Below are 20,967 nucleotides of genomic sequence, written 5' to 3'. Positions count from 1 at the left end.
CCTCTGTTTTGGATATCTTGGCAAAGCAAATATGTAAATTGCGCCTCGTAGACTAGCTGTGACTGCCAAGGAAAGGTCGAAGATGAGATATGTGATTTACAGTGTACAGGGGCTTGAAACACGTTGTATTTAGTGTATTAAATGTTTGATCCTATTTCTTAGGGAGTTAGTAGAATGGGCTTATATAATTCACAGTGTTATACCGGTCTTCTAATGCCGTTGGGCTTGTCAACAGTTGAACAAACGCCAAGTTGAGTTGGACCTGCGAGCGCAATGAAGTTGACAATGACATGCTAGGTGTATATATGTTTATTTATCTTTCAGCATTTTTCCACTCTCAATGTGCAACCACTCAGTTGTGACTATGCGAGTGTTCGCTCCTCTTCTCCATCTCCAAATCCCTCTTTCCAACCCAAGAAGTACCATTCTTTCTAAGTGCAGCAGTAGCATCGCGAACCCTAACGCCAAGAACCTTCTCAATGTAACCTGGCAACTGCGTGTTATCCCAGTTCCCGCCCATCTCACCTCTCAAAAGCTTGTTATCGTCGCCAGCAGCGTATCCGAACAATGAAACGTCGACCGCGGAGTGCTGAGCGGTAGCCCAGTTAATTCCAGCACGAGCACTTAGTTGTTTTCCGAGAGCGTTGGTGAAGCTACCTGAGTTCTTCAGTGGGACAAGTTGAGCGATTTCGGCAGCAGTGGGGTTGGTGATACCGTATCTTGGGTAGATATCTGTGCGTAGAAATCCAGCGGCGTCGTTTCCTGTGTACTTGGAGAAGACTGAGGCAAGTGCTTCAACGGTAGAGTTAGCAGCTTTGAGGATCAGCGGGTTGTAGCCTTCCTGAACGAGTGTGAGGCCACCGCATTCATGATCAGCAGCTGAGAGCATCTGCGTGTCTGGGTGACGGTTGATCCAGCGACGAACATAGTCGACCACCTCATTGTATTGAAGTGTGTCGTGGAGATGACCGACTGGATCGTTGGCGTGAGCGGCGTGATCAATACGAGATGCCTCAACCATGAGGAAGTAACCTGAAGTAGTATCAATACGAAAATTCAAAATTACGCTTCAATTTAATAGTTGAGACTTGCCTTTCTTGGAGTCTGCGGTAGCTGCGGTAAGAGTGTTGATGGCAGCCTCGGTCATTTCCTGAAGGGAAGGTTCGACAGCAGGATCACGGTCAATCTCGTAGCTCATGTGACCTTATATTGTTAGATTGAAACATCGTAATCTGAGATGTATTGAAAACTTACTGTTGGTGAAAAGTCCCATGTATGGAAGCTTGGCAGCTTGACCCAACCCATTTCTGAGAAGGTCAAACCCATTACGATCAGTGAAAACATGATAGCCTGAGTTCTTTGCGATATCGAGGAGGTTCAAGTTGTCTTTTCTGCTGGATCCAGCAGTGGTCTGTGGAGTAAAGAAACCACGCCCACCACCCATTAAAAGGTCAACAACACGTCCAAGAGGATGGCCGTAACCGATTTCGTGCTCGGCAATTTTGGCCTCTGAATCACGGTGAGCGACGTGGGCGGCATAACCTGAAAGTGTTAGACTGTTGCTCAAATATTCATTTTGAGAAGCTTTCTCCTTACAAGCTGGAGTAGCATGAGTAATTCGAGACGTCGCAATCAGACCAGTCTTGAATCCTTCAAGCTTTGCGGCTTCAAGAATGGACCCAACGGGTTGGACATTGTCATCAACACCAATTGCTGGAGGTAAATCAGTACATTTTCGAAAGAAGCGGTGGTTTGGAGATACACACCTGCATTGTAGGTCTTAATGCCACAAGCAAAAGCCGTAGCTGATGCGGCAGAGTCAGTGACGAGACTATCACTGGCTTGCGTTCGGACACTTCCAATGATCTGAATGATTAGAACTGCATAGATGATACCACATCTTGACTTACCAATTTATCAACTGGCAACTGATAGGTGACAGGTCTTTTTGGATTTTCGCCATTAAGCAACAAAGAGGCATAGTCACGAGCCAATGTCTGAGAAGCTGGTCCATATCCATCAGGGACAATGTAAATGAAGTTCTTGGCGCTGATGGCTGCTGTGGCCTCAATGAAGAGGCCCACAAGGGCGATGTGCGAGAAGTGCATCTTGTTGAATTGAATAGAAGATGAGCAACAAGTGACTAGCATGCACAATTCCCATGGAATAGCCTGAAGCTTTATACTCCTCGTTCTTGGGTCACATCAACTCTCCTGCAGACTGCAGCATCAATTCACCCGCCCACGTGGAAAGTGTGTAACCTGGCTCAACATGAAAAGCTTGGAAGCCGATACACATTGCGCGATAATCATCTTTCAAGTTACTTGATGGAAGAAAACGTGGGTGAACAGTTTGCTGAAAGATCGTTGGAATAAATGGGGGTTTGGTATTGGCAACTTGGCGCATGAAATGAGCGACAAGGGCAAAAATTCCCGACCACAAAATCAAAACCGTTCCTGAATTCAATATCGGAGAAAATGTACTAAAACTTGGCAAACATAAGAGAGCTTACACCACCTTCCTCATATGGAAATGCCCAGACTACAAACTCAAGATTCTGCTATTACCCCTCACACGAGGGGAAGTTGTAGAATAACAGAGATCGAAAAAAAGTAATTCAACTTGCCTTTCCACACAGCTAATTGACACACTCCTCGGAGTAACGGTAGGTAAGTATTCGTATTATATTATCTACTGTAAAAGAAAAATTGAGATTTTACCATTTACTAAAATCATAATGTTATTTCAGAGATTAATTACTTAAACACGAGGAATATTTTTCGAAAAGATGCTTATTTAAGCCTTATTTTTCAAGGTAGAGGAGTAAACCTTTCCAGTAATAGCCTGTAATTGTAGAACTATACAATCGTACAAGACATGTGAGATGAGTGTATATAGAGAAACTCCATGAAAAATTCACACGACGGAAGCTCAAGAAGCGTAGTAAGATAAATATCGCGCCATGAAATCATCTATTCTTCATCCGAAGTCTCCGGAGGCTTTATATCAACAAAGTTCTTTGAGAAACTCTACAACAGGTAGCTCTACCATATATAGTTGTCTGAGATCAGAAAACGGGAAAGAAGAACAAGAAGGAAAAAATAAAGAACCCAGAAGCGACTAAGAGCTTACAATATGACTCCACCAAAAGATCATTTCTATTTCACATTTAATTACTCTCAAAAGTTATTCCCAGCATTACAACATAACTGATTATGGATTATGGCTTCAGCTCAGAGATGGAACCAAAGAGAAAAGAATCACCAACTCGTCGTATGAGAGAAAACAGAATAGCATTCTTCTTTCGTGCAGTAAGAACTAGTACCTCCGTTTCCCAACTTCAAAGCCTCGTACGTTGGTAAGCTCTGTATCCTTCTCGCTCATCCCATAAGCGCCGATATTTCTCCAGGAGGACCACTCATTGATATCCTCAAACTCTTTTGCCTCGCCCCATGGCATAAAGCCATATCCCCAATCTCGGTAACATCCAAGACCAGCACCAATGGAAGTTTGACCAAGATAGGGGAGAAATCCTACTTGAACCCAGTCCACATTGGTTTTATTTAATGGGGCAAAGACCCGCACACCGAGAATTCCATAGTAACTAAAGACTTCCATTACTGCGTTGAAGGATGTGGCAGTACTGCATCGAAGCCATTTGATATGAAAGTAGTTTTTATTAGCGGAAAGGGTATCCTCGAACTTTGAGGTATGACATTGAGACCAAGGATCCTTCTCTGCTGCCTGCGGTTTGCTTGTGTGAGTGTGAAAACATACGTAATTTTTCTTGTCCTTCCTCTGTAGTCGAACTGTGAGAACATCAAGCTGGTTTCTATCGCGCTTTGCTGAGGGTATTAGTGCTGTGAAGCAGGGGTTGACGATTTCGGTATCAGCACCGTCGCACTGATGTCTGCCTTTGGCTTGCAAGGAAGTCATGTCGTCTGAAAAGCTGAAAACACTGATAGAGCCGTGAATCTGCTGATCGCCATCTGCTGAAACGATAATGTCCTGTTTTCCGCGGCCCAGAACATCCCCCACCTAACAAGCACTGTTAGTCATTTCCGTAACGTAAATCTCCTATCCATCACTCACCAAAACGTTGACATCGTAAGCGGAACCTGTCCAATAATTTTCGAACATGTATTCAGCTTTTTCGAGCATGGAAGTTGCATTGACCCATATTCGAGAAACCTTGAAGTAGCATCTGTTCTTAAATGACCTTATGAGCGAGATAATCAAAATGTTGTCCTTTTGATCCGTAGTTTTCAAAGTCTTAATCCAGCATCTGAAACCTAAGTTATCTGGCCACTTCTGTAGAATTGAGGTACCAAACTGGTTTCCGTCAATTGACTGGACAATAATACTGACTACCCCATCATTAGCAAAGCTGACGGTTGCAAGATCTACGACTGATGTGCTCTTGTTTGCCGTAAAGTTCCCCAGGAGAAATCGAGTTAGGTTGGCCCTGCCTGGTTCACTAGGTAACCCTGTAAGTAGAGACTTTTTCGAGAACAATATCACTGCCTTAGGCTGATGTTCTTCTCCAGCGTGGTAAGTGGGATCATATTCGGTACTCTGATTGCCAAGGCTTTCGAGGGTATAGCCAGAGAGCAAGATATCCGACTCTGATCCTTTTGCCATCCAATCGAGCTTGAACAAACTGGTGTTTCTTGTTGTTGGATTATACCACCGTAACCAGTGGAGATTGGTTACTTGTTCTCTTGGACTGCCTCCATCAAGATTCAAAAAGCGTCTTCTGATAGTGAATGTATCACGCTCACCACTTGAGGTCCCGCCTCCGACAGCAGCTTGTGCCCACACGTTGACACATGTTTGATGGTAGTCCAAATCTTGAACCTGCACAAATCCCGCTCTGATGAGTTCTTCAACATCTTGGCTTGCAGTGAACTGATCGTCTCCACGATATGTGCTGTCCCTAATATTTTTGCAATCTTGATTGGCTGTTGGGACGGGACCGTTCCATCCTGCTTCTGGCGAACATTCTTTGCGATTGAAATCAGAGTGATCGTTGAGATTTGATCGGCATGTGAAAGTCTTTTTGCCGTTTTTCTCACCAGTATTGACATTCCAAAGTGGTGCTGAGTTATGAATGTCATAACTACCCCAGGCTTCTTTCCATGAGAGTTCATCGTTTGCGACCATAGGCTGTGGAATAAGGTCTAAAGCGATAAAGTTCTCTACATCGATGTCATCCGTGCCTCGGAATGCTTTGTTGTATATCTCCCTAACGGACTCTTGAACGCAGTCCTGACTGGAACTATATTAGTATGATTTGGATACATGAAAAGGAAAAGTCTATCTTACACTTTAGCTAGATTGATCAGGTTGCAAGGCTCAAGGAGTTGCTTATCTCCTTCATTGACGAAAGTCAGAAGCTTCTTTACTAAACGAGTGAAACAACATACCATAACAAATCCACTGATCTCCTTTCTTGTTCTTGACTAGGAGGCCCGTGGCGCAATCATCGTCGTGCATCTTTATACAAAGTCAGTACCTATATATGCTTATGAGAATGGAGTGATTGGTTTTTAAACTTACGTATCTCGCATGGTGATCATACACTGGTACTTCCCCTTTGCTGTGGGGCAAAAAGCCGAGTGCAGTACTGGCCGTCATTGTCATGTAATCACTACAGTGCAATTCCTTCCTAGGTGATCTCAGATGGCCAGAACTGAATAGATCTGTGAGGAAATGACACGCAAAAGCGTCATATACGTAGGCCTCACGGAGCTTTTGATGCTTTCCATCTTTAGTCGTCTCCTTTGCGGCTGCACGTGCTTTTTCCATAGCAAGCTGGTGGCCAGCTTTATAACATTCAACGGCATCGTCGCCCTAAGATGTACACATTGATTAGAACGAACTTAGAAAAACCATACGCTGGCTTATTAGGAAGATAACTTAACATACGAAGTGATCCGCGTTCAGCCAGCCCAACCAGGAATAAATACTCGTTGATTTCAAGACGTTTGGGGACCATGCCACGTCGGCCCAAAAGAACTTTTCGTCGGTAGGTAAACCACACTGGTGATTGTGATAAACTTGTTTCACACTTCGATATTCCTTTTCCGCTAACACGACGCCATCCCATTCGTGATTAACTAATGAATTGATTGCATGTAAATAGCCATCTTGGTCTTCAACCAAACTGGTCACGGCAGACTGAAACCGATCGATTTTACCCTTAGATGACTTATCGACGTCATAAAACGCGCCGCATATAGGCGTGCGGTTACTATCGCGATTGCTGTAGTGATCCCCAGCTAAAGCAATAATGCGGCCGAACGTAAGGTCAACTTTCGTGCCCTTGCGGGATACCGTCAAAATTGGTTCCGAAGCTCCAGGCCGTTCGGCCCCGTTGAACTGGTACAGAATGAGATTCTTAGCTGTCAATTCATGTTCGGCAGCTGCATTTGTTGATTAGCCAACATTTTTGAGAAGGGGTAAGCGATTACACAACTGTTCGGGAATACAAAATGATCGTTCTTGCAAATGGTTTGACTAACCTTCGAATTCCATTGGTTCCTCGCCAAAATCAACAATAGGTGCATCTTCGAGTGTTTCCGCATCGACAACATCAACAGCATCCACAGGTTCTAATTCTTCAAGAGACGGTGGAGAGAGTAGAATGGATTGGCAGTACTTTTCAAACTTCTGAGCTTCTTCCTTCGTGAAAATCACCTCATCTTGATCATCAACGTCAGGCGTTGCCGTGATGTTCATTGTCGAAGTTGATTTTGAATGAAATAAATGACCATGTGTTTCAAGAAGTAAGTAAATTGGGGCAGTTATTCGAGAACTTGGATTTCGGATGGCTTGACTTATCTGCTGTTCTTGTGTGTAGCCGAAGAAAAGTTGCTGTCAGATTCGATGAACTAAACCTGCAGTAGAGTGTTCCCCGTCAAGAAGAGTATATTGACAGCTGAAAGTATCCATTTCAAGAAGCGGGTAGTTATGGGATTGCCATTTACATCGTTTAATCCCTGCAATTGGTACTGCAAGCGTGCAAATCGTCGCCCGATCCAGCCGTCTACTGTGTTTTAGTCTCATGTACGCTTTCACTTTGTGCCCCGGCTTGCCTAACGTGCATGACGCACGCCTCAGCTCGCTCGCTTGTCCGCATTGGAAAAAGAGCTTATTGATTGGTGATAACATGCAATCAAGGGGGACGAAGGGTATAGAGATTCGTTGTGCGATTTGGCTCTTTTTGCTTAGACAGCGTCACCTAAATGAATTCCTGCAACCCACCGCCTGCAGAAGAAACCCTTATCCTCTGTAAAGGACCACAGTAATCACAAGGAACATACTTGAACTTGCAAATCAACATTTTTGAAAACGTCGACTGTTTGCTGGATTTTCACGTCCACACTGATCTGCAACATCAAGAATGGCGGCTAATGATCTGCGAGATGACAATATGAGCAATAACAGCGCAGCTGATAATCTCGACCAAGCGTCTAAAATACATCGCAAATCCAAGAATCCCGGCATTGACTACCTGTCCGCCAAACAAAAATCAGTTGAAGCCTCAAGCATTGGAACTGTCAACGTGGTAGCCATAGAGCGTGACGGTCAGCCCCAGAACACTACAGCCCCCAAAAGAAAAGTGTGGAACAAGTTCAAAGCAGAAGACGGAACAGACACGAACGATGGGCTCCTTGAGCCTGTATCGGAGCATGAATGGAGCATGAAACCCAAGTCTGCTATTCTAAACCTTTATTCGGAGGTTCGCAATGCAAGTGAACCCGTAAACTACGTGAGTTCATCCCCAAACCATCGCTGAATTGGTTTATGTCTGCTTACCGGATGACCTAGTATACGGACATGTGTATCGGGCGAAATAATCCTCGATCCTTCAAATTTGAAGTAGACACCGGCTCTTCCCTCATTTGGGTTCAGTCAAAGATTTCGGAAACAGATACAGTACCAGAAGGCCAAGAAGTCTACGATTGTATCTCTGAAGACAACGAATTTGGTGGACTGTTCAATGGCCGATTGGATCTGAACAAGCGGAACATGATCCAGGAATACGGATCAGCCAAAATTCAATATGACTTACAGATGGATTGCTTCCACATTGGGATAATCAAGGCGGAGGGCCAAACACTTGGTGCGGCGCCTATCCGCAAGTTGCCACCGTATTTCCGCAACAGATCTTTTCATGGTATAATAGGATTGGGTCCCCAAAAGGCTACTGCTGACACTGGTGGCATTCAAACCAATCTTTTACTCAATCTCAAGGCACAAGGACAAATTGACCGAGCCGTTCTCACGATGATCGGGCCGAATGTCAGATCAGTGTTAAAACCGCAAGAAGAACCAGACAGCAAACTGACCAAAGGACTTTCGAGAGGATTTCTAGCGATTGGATCGCCATATGCTGAATACGTGGATGGACAAGTTGTTTGGTGCGAAGTGGTCCAAGATTTAAATTCTGATGCTTGGTCCAAAGAAAAATGGGTCGTCAAATTGGACAAATTAAATATTAACGGGACAGTAGTCTGCACTGATCAGTTGGCGCTCATCGATACAGGTACAGCGTTTGTTCTCGCTGCGGATTCAAATATGAAGAAAGTCGTGCAGCACTTGCAGGGGAGGGTAAGCAGCAGAGGAGACCATTTCGTTTACGATGAGAAATCCTTAAGGAATATCTCTTTTGAGTTTGCTGGTGGAGTACTCGAATTTGAACCTGCGAACTTCTTTACAGGTGGAGAAAGCACTGCTCGGATTGGGTGTGTCACAAAGGCTCCCCCCAGCAAAATGCCTTCTAACGTTTGGGTTCTTGGTGGAGCTTTCCTCGATTGCATGGTCTCCATATTTGATTATGAGCAGAACCGTATTGGGTTTGCAAACCTGCCAGATCGGGATCTTGATGGTTTTGGGATGCAACTCTAGGGTAATTGTTACTGCTATTGAGAATAAAAATCTTTGATTTACATTTCACCAGTAGTAGTTAGCTTAGCCCAAGTTCCACTAATCGTTTTTGCGATTGATAAGTGATGTTTTAGAGTGACAGCGCCTTGTCTTAGAAATGTAGCGCATTTCCACTTCCCGTTGAAGGCTGCTGCCGCCATCATCGCAAGCCTTTTTTGTTTTGCATTATATGCTTCCAGATTGATGGCTCTACTGCATACGGATGCAAATGGGGATAGTGGCTGCACAATCGCTACTGAATTAGGATCTAGTCTTACTAACGATGGCCAAACCGCGACAAATACGGTAACTCTCATCCGCTGAACAATGGGGTCGCGTGCCGAATTAACCCAAACCGATAATCGATATATTGTAGATCTTCCTGTCCCTTGCACAGCGTTGGAAGCGCATTGGGTTGAATGGGGCGGCCCGCCAACGCCACCGCTATTCCCTGCCGTCGCGCCTCTAATCTTCAATCAACCCACAGCTAGTCGCCGGCAACGACTGTTGATTGCATTCACAAATGTGGCCCGTCATCCGTTCTCCACTACTGCTTCAATAAAGCTGAGGATCTTCGCAGAGACTCAGCTGATGACAATATTTGCATCTCACACGGCGCTATCGATATCGGACGGTATCAGCTGGTCCTCTCATTTGATCTCACACGACACCGTTCGTGCAAGTTCGCATCAATTGCTCGATCTAGGTCCAAAAGCACAAATTCACATTCTCTCAGCTTAGAACTAGTGTTGAAGCTGTAAGCCACCAAGATTGAAGCGGAATCTGTGTCGTATTCCAAGTGATAATGCGGCTCATGATGCTCGTCTACGCTGTGGGAACACAGAGAGGTTATATCAACCGCATAAGTAGAATTAGCGAGTGATGCCATTCCAATTCGCTCATAAAAACACAAGACTACTGAGATACGATTTTGTTACACTTTTCATCAATTCATCGTTTTCAGATACATTACATTACTACCACCAAACCGTCAGCCAACATGGGTGTCTTCGTTACGGAGGATATTATGCCAAAGAAAGAGTTGAACTTCAAAGCAAGCAAGGTAAAACGTGTTACAGGTCTCTGCATTAAATTTTTGAATTCTTATCAGCTCCTATAGGTGACCACGAAGAGCGATGACCCGCCATCGGAACTGAACAATCGATGGAATGGAGTAGAGATCTTCATTCGCAACTTGACTCAGTTTGAAATGTTTCTATGCGACTCATACACGAATTGGGGTCGTGCCGCCAAAGGACCAGCAAGCACAGTCTTACCATTCTCCACGATGACTTACAGTTACTGCAACAAGACATTCAGTCCTGGAGGAGTAGGCGCAGGAAACGCGTTCAAGCTTCGACTGGATTCGTCCCAGGAATTCGCCATTGCAATTGTATGTCTATATAACCTAAGCTGCGTGTCAATGGGAGTGCTCCAGACAATACTGACTTTTATAGGGATTCACAAATGCAAGACTGGCGTGTCGAAAGGCTGGCATTAAAAATTCATCCAAAGCTGAAGACGGTTATGATGCAGCCAACGACCAAAGACAGTCCATTGTATCTGGCGAATATGAAGGGAAATGCGAAGAAACCGGGGACTCCGTGAAGTTCACTATTGAGGCTGCTTCGGAACCTGGGTCTATCACTACAATTACAATCGAGCAAAGGATCAAGGGGTAGTTGAGTTTTGGTGCACGTATCCCAGCTATTTTCAACTCAATCACTTGTATAATGTCAAATTGTATAACGGGTTAGGTAAACTCACAACGAAGATGATGAAGATAGAATAAACATCATCAATTGGAAGAAGAAGACTAAAGCTTGCTCCTGATCGACTCAAACTAATCAACCGTCTAGGTTTCTAATTTGTCCACTATGTATCTCAAAATACGATCAATGCATTCAGCGTCGGGCCCAACACCAAACGCATAGGTTCTAATGTCATGTGGAGATGGGTAATCGCCAACACCACCCCCAACATTGGCAACAAGATTAATCAAATTCTGCCCATTGTAATAGAAAAATGCACAGTTCTTCCCAATCCCAAGCATTCCATATTTCTTGCCGTTCGAGTGCCGTTGCAGTCTTTTAACGTAATACAACAATTGAGCCTTCGTGTCGTCAAAGTTCGCGCCGACGGTCTTGCCTTCGAATGCAAAAACAGTTTGGTCGTTGTTGACGTTTCCATTTCCGTCTATGTGCTTGACCACAAGGTCGGTTCGTTTGTTGTTCCACACCCAGTACTCAGGGAGCACCAAGTAGTGGTTGTTCGTCATTGCACTGTTGAGTGGAAAGTAGGATCTTAGGATCTCCGACCACACACCGTTGACAAAACTTTCTGTTTGCATTGAGTTGTAAATCCAAGATGGTGGTAGCCAGGGTCCAGCGACTGCGGCCATGATTTGATACAGCCAGAGAATCTTCTAAAATCAAAGCTTGTACAAAAAGACTTATAACGTTGGTAGGCTTGTAGTTGGTTTGATTGATTTTGGCTTTTGTTTGAGGCAGAAGCAAATGAATGAATGTACTCGGATTTTCAAGCAAGATGAAGGGCTGTGTTCTGGTCGAGTCAGTAGTGGGAAGAACCTCTATTTATATGTCAAAACCAATATTAGACATGTCAGCTGCCCCCTCTTTGAACGTCGTAAGTGGTTGCGATTATTTCACCTCATTCACAGACACGGGTCAGCACGCTAATGCACCGTCTGGCACCAGCAGACGCTTTATTGCGCAGTTGCATAACAATTGAAAATCGAGAACCTATTTTGGATACGATTCTTTCTGGATCACTTTCCGCAGATGCTGCGTATCTGTATCCAATGATCAGTCCCTCTGGTGAATTTCTTGCTCATTAGCTAGCGCCAAAACCCGTCCGGAATATTTTCGGAGAAGCGAATCATGACTGGAAAACTTTAGTTGCATAAATTGGTATATTTTTCTTACTGTCTTACATGACAAGATAATGTTTGATAAGAACCTAATCTCAAGAACTTTTGTCAACTTTTACACCCAAATCTGTACTCTAGTTGTGAGAATAATAATAAGACGCTACAGACTTTGCCATTTACGAAAAGCATTTGATGTGGTAACAAATAACTCATAGAATTACAAAGATCAAGCGTATGTAATCGAAACTTGACTATACTCATAAATGACTGGAAGAATTGGTAAATCATACTGACAAGGAGTAGGTGAGTACTTCTAACCTGTTAATCTATTGTAAAGAGTCCAAAAACTTACCTTTCATAGTCATCACAGTCGAATTGCAACTTGCATGACGTTCTGTTAACTAGCGCGAAGACACATCGAATTTTGGTTGCCGCTTGGCTTATCTATCGTGAGCGCTGTTAAAACTACAGAATGGGTTTACTTCTCAAAAGGCGCTTTGATTAATTCCCATGAGTGCCAAAGAATCTTTCTCTTGGTAAGGTCAAGAACTCTTCCTCAAGTCTATGAACTTATGTTGCTATTAAAAAGAACTTGTTAACAAGTTTCCAAATATGGCAAGATAATGTAAAATTCAGGAAAAGGGGTTTTACCAGCGTAAGCCCCCCGCTTTGAGAAAGTTTCAAGTACTCGACGAAGTACATCTAGCTGATCTTTGTACTTCGGATCCCCCGTTTCCTTCCAAAGTCTGAATTGTACAATCGTCGCTTGGTACTGGGAGTAAGCTGTAAAGGGAGATAAAGTAGCGATGTTAATTGCATCCAAATCAGAAAACAAACGAGCTGAGAAATGACTGATCCTGGTAGAGCATGACTCAGTAGATCGGAGGAGGTGAGATCTCGATTCTTGAGATGGGGGAGAACTCGCCACTAGACCAGAATCAAACAACGTGAAAAGGGCACTGTTGTGAGTTTAGTCGAGTATCGTGAGTTTTCCAGCAACTCACTTTGTACAGATCCCCAACGCAGCACAATGCATTCCGAACTCGATTTCTTCCCCCATCAAAATTGTCATCAACGTCAACAAAGTTCTTTCCAGCTGAATCCCTTCATCTCGGTAGAAAGATGCGTCTGGATATGGTTCATAAACATGCTTCAGGACTCGACAAGCCAGATGCGCAACCTAACATTCTCGTGCGAAGGGACCCACTCGCTGGTCAGATGGTGTTGACAATGTTAGTGGGGGTTCTGGGGATTGCAGCTGGGAACTCATGTATTAAACGAGACCACAGTGGTTGCTTGATACTTACTGTCAAAGGCGTAATTGAATCATCAAGAGGCAGGTGATCGCTCGGAAGGGGATCGGCCGCTGCGAACAAGGCCTGCCCAATTTGGAGACTGATATATCTAGCATCAAGTTAGTATAGAACTTAGTAGGGAAACAAATTCCCATGTCGCACGACCGATGCAACACCTCCTTACAGTAGAAGAGCAATATGTTCTGCCAAACAGGCTATATTTATGCGCTTTGCTGGAGTAGAAATGCTACCTAATCTCATGTAATTGGGTCACACACGAGTTTCAAGAAGGATGTATTGGGGATATCTCACAAGTTTCATAGCGCCCATGTGGTGCCAGTGCTGAAAATATAATAGAGCGCATGAATACCTGTCGAGTAGTATCGTTCCCCACCGAGTGCGCTTCTCTTGTTCAAAAGCCATCCTGTCTGTATTGTCAGAAGCTAAAGTTTGAAACATTCTCTTGTTTATTTTAAGCGCCTCGGCAATTCTCGCACATCCCGCTATCGATATAGAGGTAGTTTATAGTAGATTATAACTAATTTTATATAGCCTTAGCGTAACAAGAAGTCTCGCTTATAATATAGATAAAGTTATATTATTAATAGCTTCGAGAAGTATAATACTTATTTTAATAGTTATATAAAGTAAAGACTATAATCTCTATTATTTTACTTATAGATAGAATAGTAGAAGATAAATTAATAAGTATAGTAGAACATAATTAGTATATAACTATAAGAATACTAAAGAAAGTTACTTTTAAAAAAATAAAGAGTAGATAATAGAGAACCTAAGTTAAACTATATTTAAGTACTTATCGATAATTATAAGAAGCTCTTTACTTAAACTAATAATATTTCTTACTTTCTAACTTAATATAATATTAATAGTTAGACTATATAAACTATTATATAGAAAAGAGTCTATACTAATATTCTTTAGTAATATTATAAATAATAAATACTAAAGACTTTTCGATAATTTAGTATTAATATACTTATTAGATATCTACTATAATAAATAGATAAAACTTCTAGAAAATAAAGTATTAGTAGATATCTAAGAAGTATAAGATCTTCTAATACTTAGAGATAGTAAAGAGTATTAGTAAATTACTACTACTATATTAAGTATTAAAGCTTACCGACTACTATAACGGTATATAATTATAATAGCTATACCTACACTATACTTTTAAAAATTTAGCCCGACCCTACTTAATAATACACTAAACTTGCCCTACAGGAAACTCAAATTTTCCTATAAACAACATTAATGGGACTTTTATTACGCGAGCCCTGTAGCTTTAAACTATACCAGCGGCTCGTCTCGCCGGAACTGTTAGCGCCAAACTAGATGGTATACAGATCTACGCATTACCGCTCGTTGATCTCGCTACCAATGTAGACGATGGGCGAGGCGCGAGACAGGGATGATTAACCGTTCCGCTGCTATCAGATACGTGGGGGTACCGTACACGATCTCAGGAGCCTGGTTCGTTACTAAGCCCTACTAAGCGACTTTTCATACCTACAAGTTTCTGGTGGCAGCGGAACGGATATGCCTGCTGTAGAGTGTAAGGCATGACTGAACCAATGACTACGTGTAATTATATGTGGAACAGTGACGATACATCATTTTAGCTGAAATGATTAATAGAAGAGTTGGTATAAGAAAACCCCCCCGATCGTAGAGAAGGTCATCAGCCCGCCCACTCCCACTCCCTCTCTGAGACGGATCACCTCCTCCGGTTGACTCAGCGCCCAGTAACTTACAGTTAGGCTATGCCCACTTCGAAGCCGCATTTTTTAATGATCATTTCAGAAAGACAAGTCTCGTAAAAGTCCGGTGGTGGGTAACACGTATTGTTCCATTTACTGAGTGGTCCTGCGCTGACGTTGTATTCATAGCTGCAGATGGAATGAAGGAGGTCAACCATGTTAAAGCACTTATACACATCCTTGAGAGATTCTGCCGAGGAGAGACAGGACGCGACATTGCTCAAGGACGAAAAACACCTTCCACTATACCTTGAGACGGACCGATTTACGCTCTGGATAAGACGGGTGTCATATGCGGCATGTGCAGCACTTTTCACAACTTGTGCTGCTATTTTGATTGTATGGTCCTTGGCAGCGACCCAGGGCGATGCGACGTGGACGAGTTGCGGTAGATCTCCTGAAGTCGCGAGGATGAACGGATGTAATTATCATCCCATGCTGTCTGCATGGATTCCTCCTGAATGTTCCACCCTTGAACTGATGGAAGGTTACGACCCATATGCCGAAGGGGAATGGTATTTGGACGACAACTCGATGCAGCCAGCAGACAGAGACATGTTACGAGCTGGTGAAGTTCGGTTCGTTTACACGGCGAATGCATTCCACGTTCAACATTGTACCTACGCATGGAAGGTACTGTCGTGGGCTGTTGAGAACCGAAGATCGCTGATTAACAGTAAATCGGGCAGTTCAAATCACACGAACCACTGTGCTGAGGTTATAAGTACAGCTCTGGTAAACAATAATTCTGTTGGAGTTCCTCTCTTGTACTTAACCTGCATACCACTATATTGAAAAGTAGCCAACAAGAATTAATGAACGATTTTTGCAAGATGATCATTGTGAAAACGGCCGACGAGGCATGATCTTCTCAAGAAAGGCCTTCGATGGTTATGTTTGATTTCTTGACCGCAATTCTACTTGCCCCGGGTCGAGGCCTGTTATTACCCATTCACATAGTTAAGAAGTCATGCCTCCTCTCCCATTGACGTATTAACTTGTCACCACAATTTTAGTAATAATTGAGCGACTTATCTCGTACTCATTTGCATGCTCCTCTTACAGTTCCATCCGTCTACTGGAGACCGTGAATATCCGCAATCCTTATGAACAACAAAAAGTTCCATCTTTAGAGGACCAAGCAGCTGCTAGCTTTAGTTTCAAAAGGTGGAGTTCGACTTTGACGCCAGAAAGCATTTGGAGACACAACCAGAGACTCAATATTCTGTTGTCTCGGCAGGTAGCAATAGCAGAATGCTAAGAGCGTTAAGATATAGATTCCCACGTAGTCTGTTCCATCCATGAACCCTTTCGATGTAATGCAGAATAGTTCCTCCTAATCCTCCAATGAAGCTCACTTGAATCCATCTCATTTTTATTTCAAATGACTAGGCACGCAATCTTGAATGGAAGGTAACTTTTATGAGTCACCTTGATTCTCAGGTTATTGTTAGTTGAGACGTTAACTCGTATTAGGGCGGTACAAGTAAGGTCCTAAATAGCTGTTATGATTACTATTTCAGGAGGCTAACCTGGGCCTGAACGGTCTGTATTTATAATTCAAGAAGTTTATGTATCTCAAATCAGCCAGTGTGTTTTTTATTTCCTCAGTACACAGCAATGCCGTTTCAAATCAGCAGTGTGCCAGCCAACGCTACCCCAGCTAAGCTCCACCATAGTATCCCGACCAACTGGTTTTCCAGACCGTATGCAAAAGCGTATGCTCCAATGATAGGGCCTAGCGTCCTAAAGGTTCCGGTCACACTTTGGCCCAAACCGTTCACAACACCCCTCAATGAAGGATGGGGAGACGAATCGTTCACGAGGGAGATCGTTGCGGGAATCGCGACGACCCTACCTGCCGTGTGGATGATGAGAACAAACGTTATACAGAACCATGTGAGCATTCCGTTGCCATTGGAACTTGATTGAGTGAACGGGATGAAGGGTATCAAAGCGTAGGAAATAGGGAAAAGTCCGCTATAGATCTTGAAGGACATGATGGTTCCGAGTCGTTCCTGGATCCGGGGATAGAACAATAGTTGCAACGGGACCCCAACCAAACCAATGATGGAAGTCGCGAGGCCAGCCTGGCGTGCTGACATCTGGAGGCCTCCTTGAAGTCTTCGAGGGGTATTGCCTTGTGAGAGCGCTTCAGGAGCACACAAGAACAATATCCATACGCAGCCAAATGCTCTATAATCATTGCTCGTTAGATGTTGCCAGACTACTCACAATCTCAGACAGAAACTAGGTGTAAGATAGAATAATGAAACGTTAGGACATACCCCATGTGAAAATCGAATATTGCTTGTGTGAGTAGACTAGACATGACACGTCTGGTATTACTACGGTTCCAATGGCTCTTTCCATCTGAGATTAGCTTTTCAGGGGTCCATTCTGGCTCAGTAGCAAAATGATCTTGGAACATCGTTGACCTGCTATTCAGCAGTTCGTCTTCGTCCATAGATGAAATCTTCGAATATTGCGGTGATTGGGAGCCATTGTTACTTCCATTAAAAATACGTGATATTTTCATGCGCATAACGTTCCAATTGTGCCCCGGAACCGTCTATCTAAACATCAGATTTTGAGTCGTTGTAGCGGGAAATGCCTACCTCTTCGAGTAGCAGGAACCCCAGAATCGCGCATCCGAGCAGCAATCCAGCACAGATTAGAGCAGGAGGAGCATAAGGTACACTTTGTATTAATGAGCCTCCTGACCTCCCACCACTAGCTGTACCAAGCTTAGGAAGATGGGATTTGCCTGCTCCAGGGTTGGATAAATATGCGCCGAGTACTGGGTAGTAAGTTAGACTCGTGTTCAATGTCGCAGGGAATCAACTTTCCTGGGCCAATGAGTGCGCCAACAATAAAACTCAAGGGAAGTAGTAAAAATGCACGTGGTAAATGCCTACACAAAATTAACAAGAAGAGAGTTGTGTGTATATGATGAGTATTCACCTTTTGCTTTCAATGGATTCGGCAATCATGGTGATACTTCAGTAATATCAGTGGGTATTCTAATATATTAAGCGTTTCATCATACCAAATCCCACCATTCGCATTAACAGCACCTCCAAAGATGCGAGAAGCAAGCGCTTGAGAGAAACTTTGAGAGAAAGCAAGCCCCACACATGATAATGCTGTTCCCAATAATCCTGACATAAGAACAGGCTTTCTCCCGATCCAAGGCACATCCGAAACCCTGCCCCATAGTATACTTGTAATGGCCTGCGACGCTGTAAAACCGGCATTGAGAATTCCCAATTGTTTCGCAGCATTAGAATCAGACAGGGAATTATCGAATGATTTCAGCTGGTCCAAAACATAGGATTGAATAGCCGCAAGATGGATAAAGTCAGATAGTCTGGCAGCAAAAATAAGACCAAGTTGGGTCTTTTGCGGAAGAGAGAGCCATGTTGATTGCTTGCTGTCCCCCACTTCGGTATGGCTGTCTTCACTTGGGCTCCTGTTTCGGATGGCTCTAAGCATATTGGTCTTGGAGTTCCTTCCAGAGGAACGAGGGCGCCTTGAACGTGGTACGTAAAACGATTTCTTACAATGTAATATAAGGTGACACTGGGTAAGTAACAGATCGTTTCTGGTGACTGTAATAGAAGAACGCTCGCGACTGCCCTTTCACAGTGTCATATACCTTAGTAGCAACGACTTGAACGTCACGTGCTTTGCAGGAGGACTTCCCGTCCGGGCAGAAACAGCCGAATGCACCCCGCAAACCGCAAAATAAGCTTTGTATCGTAAATCTCCGCTCAACCCTCCCGCGCGGCTTACCGCGCGGGAGACACAGCAAGAAGCTGACATCACACCAGATGTAGGAAGGTCGCGGTCGCGATGCTGGAAAATACAGGGCGTGAAACCTGGGGCCGCCGTGAACCCACACAACACGGCCGCCAAAGAATTCAGGAAAATGCTGTAAGGCTCTGGAGCTACAGTGGACTAGGTCTGACCTTAATCTTAACAACTTAATGTCTTTTGACGGGATCTTTTTCTATCCCCATCTACAATTATCATCTTCTTATCCTGCGACAGGTTTGCAAATGGACACTTCCTCGGCCACTCACGTTGCAATTACATCGTTCTCAGATGATGATGTAGAATCTTTTAAAGAAACAGACACCTTCATAAACTCTTTGCACCAACAACCGAAAGAAACACAATCAAAGTTACGCAGACCGCTGCTATACATCTGGGGACTTTCTACGATTTTCTTGGTGCTTTTGTGCTCGCTTCTGCTTTTTCAATTACAAAAGCTGTACACCATTGCTTCCTATGAAAATGGCTTTAATACTGATTTTGGTATTAACCCCTGACCTTCGAACATCATTAATGGTAGACTTTTACCACGAATTCCTCGCTAATATACGTATTGTTCTTCCAGATCCCGTTAAACCGATCATAGGTACTGTAAAACAACAGTTTTCTGGCGGACTTGTGTTGAATGAAGATGGAAGGTGGGGCCGAAACAGCACAACAACCCCTCAATATGTCGGACTTCCCAGTGTGGCAATCGATAACGCCTGGCTTGACCTTCTTTCTGGTAAAGCATCATCCTCTATTCAACTTTCGGGACCCTAACTTGACGCAATTCAGCGGCTCAGATTGTTGTGAGTGGCGACGAAGCACAAAGTATTAAATCCGAAACTGTCGAGGAAAGGGAAGGTAGAAAATATCGACTCAGGTATGTTACGCCTGAGTGGAACATGTAGGCCAGTGAACTAACATATCAATTATAGCTTAGGTGTGCATTATGCATTACACTGTGTGGTATGGGCACTTTACATCATTGCTTTGCCAAATTGCTTACTTCCCTAAAAAGGACTTGGTTCGGAAAGCAATTGACTTCGATCATTACTATCCGACAGGGAAAACTCCTTACTTCTATCGGGACCATGTTGGTAAGAATCCCTTGGCGAATGTTTAAAGCATGTTCGAAGCTGACATGTAAATATGTCAACAGATGACTGCATTGACTACATACGACAATCTATACAGTGTCAGGGCGATCTGACACCTATAACTTACTATCGTCGTGGGCCGGACATCTTCCCAGCCTCTGGCGCAACTCATACGTGTAGAAATTTCGATGAGCTGAACATGTGGGCGTTGGAGAGACGAGCACTGCACCTTCCATGAGCACGGGTCTATATTTGGTATCTAATGCGTAATGATTATAATGCAGTCATTGTTCAGTCTTTGCTTAGTGTTTAAACCTCGGTATTGACCATTGCACCTCTTGTTCCAGCTGACGAATGGGTTTACGACAACACACTAGTCGCGGGGTTGTACACTATTGTACCACTTTGTTAAACCCATATTTCAGCTTTAAGCCGGAGAATAAGACGAAAGCAGAAGGACTTTAACTACGGTGGAGCACCCCATTGCATCAGACTTCCTACCGCGAGATAAGCTTAATAACCCACGATAGGATGAGGCACACTCTCAGGTAGTGTCAGCTTCTTAGCAATCTCCGAATTAATAATTAAGGTCGTTAGATTTGTTAGCCGCATACGGGTATGCATGAAAGATTAATCCTAGTAGTACTACATCGCATAATTACCTTAAACTCTTTTTGTGTAGGCTGACTCTACTAGGCCTAAGCAAGGAGTCTTATTGGCTACATCAATTCTTCACAGCAAAGTACACTTACAAGTGCTGTGCTAGTATGTGGAGGAGGAGTTATAGATAAAGCTCAATCTTTTAAAGCCCTGAGCTTAACGCATATATTTCCACTCTGTACAACTCTCAGGATTAAGAGAGTTGGTTTCCGGGCAGCTTCCCAGATAATTCAGATCTGCCGTTCCGATTGACCTTGAAGTTTCAAACAGGTTCCGCAACGAACTAAGTAATCAACGGGCTCGGATCAGCCCATATAATAAAGTAAAGTCCTATCAAGCTACTCGTAGATACCCGTACATAGCCTATATGTAACACTATAGCTTACAACACCCCCTGTAGTGTTGCGAGAGCGATGTGACCGGTTTGACACCGATGTGACTGACGGGGCATTTTGATCGAACGTCAGGCCAAATTCGGCCTTAGGGGA

The 20,967-nt window shown here is 43.7% G+C and overlaps 9 protein-coding genes across 9 annotated transcripts; 4 read left to right on the top strand and 5 right to left on the bottom strand.

Annotated features, from left to right (window-relative positions):
• Window positions 1-352: 352 nt before the first annotated feature.
• Window positions 353-1,021, bottom strand: GLAREA_12542 (Alkaline phosphatase-like protein; the record flags this gene model as incomplete). Its single annotated transcript, XM_008083323.1, has 1 exon — window positions 353-1,021. The coding sequence occupies one exon, from the start codon at window positions 1,019-1,021 to the stop codon at window positions 353-355; it is 669 nt and encodes a 222-aa protein (XP_008081514.1).
• A 48-nt stretch (window positions 1,022-1,069) lies between these two features.
• Window positions 1,070-2,108, bottom strand: GLAREA_12541 (Alkaline phosphatase-like protein; the record flags this gene model as incomplete). The annotated part of the gene is made up of 5 exons (XM_008083322.1): window positions 1,070-1,203; window positions 1,255-1,542; window positions 1,597-1,713; window positions 1,767-1,866; window positions 1,911-2,108. The coding sequence occupies 5 exons, from the start codon at window positions 2,106-2,108 to the stop codon at window positions 1,070-1,072; spliced, it is 837 nt and encodes a 278-aa protein (XP_008081513.1).
• Window positions 2,109-3,318: 1,210 nt separating this feature from the next.
• GLAREA_12540 (uncharacterized protein) lies at window positions 3,319-6,741 on the bottom strand (the record flags this gene model as incomplete). Its single annotated transcript, XM_008083321.1, has 7 exons — window positions 3,319-4,038; window positions 4,093-5,272; window positions 5,326-5,374; window positions 5,427-5,496; window positions 5,560-5,853; window positions 5,929-6,425; window positions 6,525-6,741. The coding sequence occupies 7 exons, from the start codon at window positions 6,739-6,741 to the stop codon at window positions 3,319-3,321; spliced, it is 3,027 nt and encodes a 1,008-aa protein (XP_008081512.1).
• A 664-nt stretch (window positions 6,742-7,405) lies between these two features.
• On the top strand, window positions 7,406-8,913 carry GLAREA_12539 (Acid protease; the record flags this gene model as incomplete). Its single annotated transcript, XM_008083320.1, has 2 exons — window positions 7,406-7,774; window positions 7,834-8,913. The coding sequence occupies 2 exons, from the start codon at window positions 7,406-7,408 to the stop codon at window positions 8,911-8,913; spliced, it is 1,449 nt and encodes a 482-aa protein (XP_008081511.1).
• A 1,018-nt stretch (window positions 8,914-9,931) lies between these two features.
• GLAREA_12538 (uncharacterized protein) lies at window positions 9,932-10,613 on the top strand (the record flags this gene model as incomplete). Its single annotated transcript, XM_008083319.1, has 3 exons — window positions 9,932-9,994; window positions 10,052-10,324; window positions 10,389-10,613. 3 exons carry the CDS (start codon window positions 9,932-9,934, stop codon window positions 10,611-10,613), a joined length of 561 nt encoding a protein of 186 aa, XP_008081510.1.
• A 173-nt stretch (window positions 10,614-10,786) lies between these two features.
• Window positions 10,787-11,332, bottom strand: GLAREA_12537 (uncharacterized protein; the record flags this gene model as incomplete). The annotated part of the gene is made up of 1 exon (XM_008083318.1): window positions 10,787-11,332. The coding sequence occupies one exon, from the start codon at window positions 11,330-11,332 to the stop codon at window positions 10,787-10,789; it is 546 nt and encodes a 181-aa protein (XP_008081509.1).
• Window positions 11,333-15,056: 3,724 nt separating this feature from the next.
• GLAREA_12536 (uncharacterized protein) lies at window positions 15,057-15,639 on the top strand (the record flags this gene model as incomplete). Its single annotated transcript, XM_008083317.1, has 2 exons — window positions 15,057-15,576; window positions 15,626-15,639. The coding sequence occupies 2 exons, from the start codon at window positions 15,057-15,059 to the stop codon at window positions 15,637-15,639; spliced, it is 534 nt and encodes a 177-aa protein (XP_008081508.1).
• An 889-nt stretch (window positions 15,640-16,528) lies between these two features.
• On the bottom strand, window positions 16,529-18,395 carry GLAREA_12535 (MFS general substrate transporter; the record flags this gene model as incomplete). Its single annotated transcript, XM_008083316.1, has 4 exons — window positions 16,529-17,096; window positions 17,189-17,472; window positions 17,519-17,700; window positions 17,960-18,395. 4 exons carry the CDS (start codon window positions 18,393-18,395, stop codon window positions 16,529-16,531), a joined length of 1,470 nt encoding a protein of 489 aa, XP_008081507.1.
• An 804-nt stretch (window positions 18,396-19,199) lies between these two features.
• On the top strand, window positions 19,200-20,057 carry GLAREA_12534 (uncharacterized protein; the record flags this gene model as incomplete). The annotated part of the gene is made up of 5 exons (XM_008083315.1): window positions 19,200-19,461; window positions 19,515-19,602; window positions 19,658-19,688; window positions 19,741-19,819; window positions 19,882-20,057. 5 exons carry the CDS (start codon window positions 19,200-19,202, stop codon window positions 20,055-20,057), a joined length of 636 nt encoding a protein of 211 aa, XP_008081506.1.
• Window positions 20,058-20,967: the final 910 nt, after the last annotated feature.

The sequence above is a fragment of the Glarea lozoyensis genome (assembly GCF_000409485.1).
Source record: "Glarea lozoyensis ATCC 20868 chromosome Unknown GLAREA19, whole genome shotgun sequence".
NCBI lineage: Eukaryota > Fungi > Ascomycota > Leotiomycetes > Helotiales > Helotiaceae > Glarea > Glarea lozoyensis.
This window is presented reverse-complemented; position numbering and strand designations above follow the sequence as displayed.